This window comes from Phyllostomus hastatus, unplaced genomic scaffold (genome assembly GCF_019186645.2).
Source record: "Phyllostomus hastatus isolate PE091 unplaced genomic scaffold, TTU_PhHast_1.1 phas_scaffold_55, whole genome shotgun sequence".
Taxonomy (NCBI): domain Eukaryota; kingdom Metazoa; phylum Chordata; class Mammalia; order Chiroptera; family Phyllostomidae; genus Phyllostomus; species Phyllostomus hastatus.
This window is the reverse complement of record NW_025334035.1, coordinates 4110317-4117963: the sequence shown is the minus strand read 5'-3', so window position 1 is coordinate 4117963 and position 7647 is coordinate 4110317. Positions and strand designations below refer to the sequence as shown.

At 47.1% G+C, this 7647-nt stretch overlaps 1 protein-coding gene across 1 annotated transcript in view; it reads right to left on the bottom strand.

Annotated features, from left to right (window-relative positions):
• Positions 1-422: 422 nt before the first annotated feature.
• The window catches only part of DNAH2 (dynein axonemal heavy chain 2), a 98946-nt gene continuing 91721 nt past the window's right edge, over positions 423-7647 (bottom strand). The window contains exons 75-85 of the mRNA XM_045824439.1: positions 7403-7586; positions 6978-7168; positions 3159-3350; positions 2771-2955; positions 2315-2543; positions 2094-2245; positions 1857-1971; positions 1196-1372; positions 1023-1097; positions 701-851; positions 423-577 (exon numbers count right to left, since the gene is read on the bottom strand). Of these exons, the coding sequence (XP_045680395.1) occupies positions 423-577; positions 701-851; positions 1023-1097; positions 1196-1372; positions 1857-1971; positions 2094-2245; positions 2315-2543; positions 2771-2955; positions 3159-3350; positions 6978-7168; positions 7403-7586 (1806 nt within the window). The remainder of the gene's footprint in view (positions 578-700; positions 852-1022; positions 1098-1195; positions 1373-1856; positions 1972-2093; positions 2246-2314; positions 2544-2770; positions 2956-3158; positions 3351-6977; positions 7169-7402; positions 7587-7647) is intronic.

Sequence of the window (7647 nt, the reverse complement as noted above, 5' to 3'; positions counted from 1 at the left end):
AAGTCCCGCCCCCTTTTCTAGCCCAGCGAGACTTAGCCACACCCCCTTTTAGGCTCTACCGTGCTTCCCGTTCGTTCGAGGTCGAGGCTGCTTCTCAAGGCCTCCCACTTTCCCTGCTTCTTTTACCCCTCCAGTAGCAGCTCACCGCAGCTCTCTGATCCTCTGTAAGGCCGGGCTCCCTCCCCAAACCCCACCATCCCATTGAGAGATTTAGGGCTTGTAGTCACGGGTGTTTTACTGCACTGAACTCCAATTCTTCCACCTTTATGGCTAGCACACTGTATCTCCAGGGCCCCATCACACAACAAATTCAACCAAGGACAAGGCTTGAATGAAGTCCAGCCTCGGTCTGAGATGCATTGTCAGCTTTGGTTCTTAAGAGTCCCTAGTCCTCCCTCAAGCGGGGACGAAGAGGAGGCTTCTCAGTTGTCCAGGCTCATGAGTAGAGCAGTGCCCCTCTTGATCCAATGATCAGATGTCATGGTCCCACACCGGAGGTCGATGCCAATGACAAAGGAGGCTCTGTCTGAGCTGCCTGCCCGGTTGGGATAGTAATAGCAAGGACAGGAGTACATACCTGAGGGAAAAGACAAGAGAAGGAATCGGACCCCTGGAGCCTCTGGGAAAACAGGAATAGAGCAGAGGATGGGTTAGAATCAAAACTGGGGATGGGGTAGGCAGGTCTGAAGGTGTGTCCCACCCTTGGCACTCTTCTTTCTGCTCTCTGTAGGCCGGAAGTGGATGGTGGGCATGAGGCAGACAAGCTGCATGGGCTCTGCTTCCACCAAGCAGGAGTTTTTCCGGTCCCAGCCAGCACCCTCTAGATACAGGCCTCGAACCCAGACGCCGTCCTGGGGAGACATAGGGGCGGGTTGAGGGGAAGTGGAGACTGTTGGTTGCCAGGACCCCTGACCTGCCACCTCTCCCTTCCCCACTCAACCAATTGTTTCCCACCTTTGCTCCCAGCACCTCCTCCACCAGACCTGCCTTTGCTCAGAGCCCCAACCACATCAGGCACCCACCTTGGGTGGATACACTAGGTTGCTGTCATCCACAGTGGAAACAATAAATTCCCAAGAGAGGCTGTCCACTGATATCTGGAGATTAAAGGTGAGAATAAGGGAGGATCCTCAAAAAGGAGAGCAAATACATGTCCCCAGCGTCCAGTTCCTAAAACACTCTCCACGTGGCTCACGTTGTTTTGGCGAGCTGAAGATTGTAATACAGCAGTGAGAAAGCCAGTGGGGAAGGTGAAGCCAGACAACCAGAAGATCACAGGAGGCCGGGCACGACTAGCCCACAGCTCAAACTGTTCTACACGCAGGGCCAAGTCCCGGGTCCACGCAGCCAGTGGCTTTTGTGAGGGATATGCCTGGAGGAAAAGGCAGTACATGTTCATTCATTCATGCATGCATGCATTCAAGTTCTTATTTTGAGCACTGAGAGCAGATATAAGAAGAAAATGTGGTGTCAGCCCCTGCTCCCCAGTTTCAATTGGGTAAAGCACTCCAAAAGCCAACTGCTAGGAAAGAAGCATAAAATGACAACGATTTACTAATGATCGTAATAGTTACCAGTCACCATTAATGAAAACTCCTATGAAGTGCTATAAACAGTGCTGAGAATCATTGAAACATCCTTGGAGAGGTTAATAACTTGCCCTGAGTCAGCTTCTAAGTTAACGTCTTATACAAAGTCCTTCAGTGAATGACAGCCAGACTTCAACCTTGAACCTGCCTGGCTCCAAAGCCCAGGCTTACTGCATTTTGCTATATGCCTACCAAGAACCAGGAAATTGGGGGCACAGGGTTGAGAGCTCATTGCTGGAGTAGGATCAACAGTAGTGTAAATCTTGCCTTTCCCCAGAGTGGAGGGACATGGGCATCAAAGATGCAATTGAAAATTTCTTCCAGGCTTGTAGACATGACGATGAGGCCCTGGATGCCCTTTTCCAGGTCTGTCAATGAGAACCTGAGCAGGACAGGATGCAGGGTTAGAGATGGGTTGGGCCTGGAAGAGTCATCCTAGGTAGGAGGTAAAGGCCTTTCCTCTTGCCACCTCCCCACACTCTGCAGAGCCCCTCTCCATCTTACAGGATGGTCTCCATAAGCTTGTTGTATCTCTGGATCTCCTGCAGAAGGACCACATTGAGAGGGGAGGGGTCCAGAGCCAGCAATTTTCGGGTCCCCTCATAGTCGATCATTTCAGGGATCTTCTGTTTCACATCAGTGGCCAGCTCAAGGACCTGATGAGGCAAGAGCTCTGAGTGCAACCCTCTCTCATGGCTCTCCCTTCCCCAGGTGTCTATTCTTACCTTCTCTTCCCTGCTCTGGCCTCCAGCCCTGGAGGGTGTAATCTGGGGTTGCAGGGAAAGCAGAGTCTCAAAGAGAGTTCGTGCCTCAGTGATCTGGGAGGCCACATCTGCATTGGGGTGCTGGCCAAAGGCTTCAGGGGGGTCCATGCTAGGCAACATGCTGATGTACTCCTTGTAAGAGGCCAGGCTCCCATCCTTGGGTATGAAATAAGTGTCTAATGCTGACAACCTAGAGAGCCACAGCATAATTACCACCACATTGCGGGGGCTCTCTGTCAAACCAAGACTTCAGCTCTAACTATGTTCCATTTGTCTGTTCTTGCTCTTCCTCCTAATCCCCCACACACTGCCTTCTCCCAGTCTCATGTTCTCTCCTCAAACATTCCCCTACCCCCAGTCCTGCCACCTGGTCTTTTTGTGTCCTCTGGCCCCTGTTCAGTGCCACCTCCCCCTCACCGGTAGGAGGGGGTTGATAGAGACTGGTCACAGAAATAGTCATTGATGTAGGTGGTGAGCAGGCGCCGGTCCCAGTCATCCGTGACGTGCCCACCATAGTTGATGCCTGCAATGAGGTACTTGAGCGCATCCCAGGGTGTCTCCTCATACTCATCCAGATAGAGGCTCAGCAAATTCTCTGACACCTGTGCATGACCCGGCCCCAACCCCCCAGCACCACACAGTTATTGCAGGAACTCTTCTAATGGGGCTGCTTTAAAAAAAATAATAACTTCCCAATGGGGCTTTAACAGAGACTTTCTGTCGGTGGGTATTTCGGGAGGGGAGCCATGAGTTCAGAAGTAAAAGGAAAGGGAGCTGGCATAAGGGACCCTTGGTGAGAACAAACCTCAAAGTCAGAGTCATTGAAGCCATAGACAATGTTCCAGCCAAGCTGCAGGAACTTTTTGCGTTCGAGTAACACAGAGTGAAAGAAGCAGAGTGCAAACAGCAGCTTCTTATACTTCGCAGGTTTGGAGCAGCGGGAAAACTGTGGTTCCGTCATCAGTTGGAAAAGACGTGTCATGTTGGCTTTTAGGCCCTGGGGACAGTGGAGTAGGAAGAAGGGATGACAGCATCTTGCTCAGCCCTGCCACTAGCACACTGTGCTACAGTGTACAGTTGTGCAGGTTGCTCACTGCACGAGGCACTGGCTGAGTAGAGGCTGAAATCTAGCCCTAGATCTGCCTGCTAACATGTGCACTCATTCACTGGGCTGGGTGCCTTTCTCTGATTCACAGAGAGGCACCGTATGCGCTGGTGGCAGTCCTACCCTCTTGTCCTCCCACTTTTGATCCTCTCAGCCACAGTGTTCTCAGTGGTGGGTAAGCTCACTCAATTTGGGAGTACCAGAAAATAGGAACAAAGACAAAGATATACATACAACTATTAATGAACAAAAATGTACACTGTACTATGTGCAAATGTTTGGTGTAGATTAGAAGGGTCATAATATAGCCCTGGCCAGTGTGGCTCAGTTGGTTGGGTGTCTTCCCATAAACTGGCAGGCTGCAGGTTATGTTCCCGTCAGGGCACATACCTGGGTTGCAGGCCAGGTCCCCAGTAGCGGGCGCATGAGAGGCAACTACACATTGGTGTTTCTCTCCCTCTCTCTCTCCCTTCCTCCCCCTCTCTAAAAATAAAATATATTTTTTAAATAATAAAAGGGTCATAGTATTAGGGCCATAATAAAAGGGCCAATAATAAAATAAGGGTCACAGGGAATATTCCCTGTGATTGGATTTATCAGTCTTCATGAACAAGTTGGGATTTGGGCTCTTACAAACGGGAAAGATATGACCGGGCTGAGAAGAGAGACTTGGTTTCCAGGAGATAGAAAGAACTGAGGAATAAAGGCACAAAGGGGAGAATAAGTGAGAGAATAAGTCTAAATGAAGTCAAGTACAAGTGCTGAGGTCAGGTAAGAAGAGCCATTAACAGATGGAGGCGCAATAAGAAAGACAGTTTGAACTATTTGGACTTGATTGACCAGGCATTATGGATCCACTTTCTGTCTTGAGGAGAACAGTGATATGTTGAAACAGTGTCTTAAGAAGACTCACCTATGATGGACAGAGTGGAGTAGGGAGAAAACTGAAGAAAGAATATTGGACAGAGCAGTAAAAAAAAATATGACTTAAAATGCCATTTATAACATCAAAATATGTAAGGTAGAAATAAACCCAATAAAAATGTATAAATCTTCATAGAGAAAATTACAACACTTCACTGAAATAAGGAATAAATGGAGAGACATACTATTCTTGTGAATTGGGAGGTTCAATATCCTAAAGATGTTGATTTCTTCCAAATTGATCAATAGGATTTTTTTTTTTTTGGTGGAACTTGACAAGCTAATTCTAAAATTTATGTTGGAGCCTTGGCTGGTGTGGCTCAGTGGATTGGGCGCTGGACTATGAAGCAGAGGGTGGCCTGTTCAATTCCCAGTCAGGGCACGTGCCTAGGTTGCGGGCCAGGTCCCCAGTGGGGGATGTGTGAGAGGCGACCACACATTGATGTTTCTCTTTCTTTCTCTCTAAAGAATAAATAAAATCTTAATAAAATAAAATAAAATAAAATTTATGTTGGAGAGCAGCCTGAAGAAAAATAAGGTAAGGAGACTTGTCTCATGAGCTATCAAGAAGTAGTATAGAGCCCTGGCTGGTGTGGCTCAGTGGATTGAGTGCATGCACGCACACGTGCACACACACACACACACAATTTAAGGCTGAGCAGACACATTGTAGATCAGAAGGGTAATTGCAGGCTATTTAATAATAGTACTCAGAGAATTGGTTATCCATGTGAAAAAATATTAGACCTCTAACTACCTCATTCCACACTCACAAAAAACAATTTGAAGTGGCTAAAAACCTGTATGAGAAAGTCAAGTTATAAAATTATTTTGAAGACAAGTATAAGAGAGTGTCTTAATGTGCAACTTGGAGTAAGCAAAGATTTCTTAAATCTTTGGCTGATAAGACATAGGAGCATAAGTCATAAAAAAGGAGGTAGCTAAATTCAAACTGATAAAAATTAAGAATTTATATTCACCACCCTGGCTGGTGTGGCTCAGTGGATTGAGCACCTGCCTGCAACCTGAAAGATCATAAGTTTGATTCCAGTCTAGGCACATGCCTGGGTTGCAGGCCAGGTCCCCAGTTGGGGAATGTCAAAGGCAACCAACTTATGTTTCTCTCATGCATCAATGTCTTTCTCCCTCCCTCCCCCTTCTACTTCCATGAGGATCTGGCAGATCACAGAAAGCACGCCTGGGCAAAGCCAGGATGGGCTCTCCCCACACTCGGGCACCCCATTGCTGATTCCTCTCTCCCTCCTCTTAGGTTTCCCTCAGATTCTTCATCACCTCCCACTTTATTATGCAAAGCTGAACAGCACCTACCTCTGTACTCACACACCTCTACCCATTGCAGGGTGCTCAACCTAGCTACCAAGCCACATATCTCTTAGAAGGCAAAGAAAAAAAAGTTCTTTAAAAATGAATTTAAAATGTTCTTTTAAACTGGGGTTACATTTCTGGACTGTTTTTACATAGGGGCACAGAATGCTTCTTGGGTAGAAAAAATAAATACAAATCAACTTCAAATATATATATATATATATTATATATATATATATATAATATATATATATAATTTCATTAGTGGAGCCCTGGCCAGAAGGCTCAGTTAGAGCATCATCCTATACACCAAAGGGTTGCAGGTTTGATTCCAGGTCAGGGCAGATACCTAGGTTACAGGTTCTATCCCTGGTTGGGGCATGTATAGGAGGCAACTAACTGATGAATGTTTCTCTCTCACATTGAGGTTTCTCTCCCTGCCTTCCTCTCTCTCTCTAAAATCAATAAATATATCTTCAGGTGAGGATTAAAATTAAAAAATTAGTGGTACCATTAACAAAAATAGGATGAGGAGATAATCTATGGTAGAGGAACTGATGACTTGTTTTACAAGTGTGGGACTTATGGAGCTGGCATGCCAAGAAGAAATGTTTTGTAACCAGATGGAATTCAGAGCTGGAACCTCAGTTGATAAACTCATTTGATACCGGAGCCAGAGATGGGGATTGGAGTTGAAATCAGGAAAAGGACCATTACTCTATCAAGCTGTGAAAGGAGGAAATGTTGAATGAGAAAAGTTGGAGGTCAAGAACTAAGTCTTGAGATACAACCACAGACAAGAGGAGAGAGAAGCATGGAATGATTCTCTAATAAATGATGTGGCAAGAGGCAGGGGGAAACCAGGAGTGCATGTCAGGGAAACCAGGAAAGGGACAGTCAGCTGTATCAACCACCCAAGGTGATCAAGGAGGACTGAGGACAAGAAGGTTCTATGTGACTAGTTATTTACTCTTCAGGGCTTCAGTTTCCTGTCTGTAAAATGGGTTAATAGGGCTTACCTGATAAGGACTGTGTGTATGAAATGAATTAATAAATGTAAAGCACTTAGAACAATGCCTAGTACATAATAACACTCAACAAATATCAGATATTACTATTATGTTCTAAGATTTTGGCACAAAGAAGAGAGAAATGGTTAAAATTTTTAACAAAATGTGTTGTTAAGGTTAAGCCCACTCTCTGATGTCAGCAGAAGGAAGGGTAGACCAGATGGTATGGCTGATACTGGCTATGTACAGTCACCCATACCTTTGGCGGTTCTGTGGTCATCTTGATGCTGGCCTGTAAGATTGAAATGGGAAAGTCGGGGTGGGGGCTAGAGCTGAGCCAGAGGCGGAAGGAAGGGTGAGGATCCTCCACCTGCAGTCGTTCCACCAATTTGTCAAGATTAGGCATCCAAGACAGTGACAGGTGGCAGTTGGCCAGGAACACCCATTGTCCTGCAAGGAGATGCTAGATTCAGTGGGATCCATTCCCTAAGCCCCATCTGTTCCCACACTATCTTCCTGATTGTGTGTTGGTGGGGAAGAGTCAAAATGCTCAGGTCTGCCACTCCTGGGGCCTCTTGGAAAAGTGGGAGCTGCAGACATGGCAGTGTGATTGAGGTTGGAGGTTCTGGGGAGTAGGACCAGCAGCGCCAAGGACGGGGGTAGAAGAACAAGAATGACACTGACCTTGCATCATGCCCTCTCGGAGGAGCCGAGCAGCAATGGGGGCCTGGCCCTGGCCCAGGGACAGGGCGTGGAAACGCTGGGCCATGCCTGTGTGCTCAGCCAGCTGGAGCAGAGCACTGGTGGGGTCCACACCAGGAGACAGGATGAACACCAGTGGGGTTCGTGGGGTTGAATCCTCCATCACCTGACAGAAGCACAGGGTATGGCCTCAAGCAGAAGGCACGTAACACGAGTGGGAGAAAGAA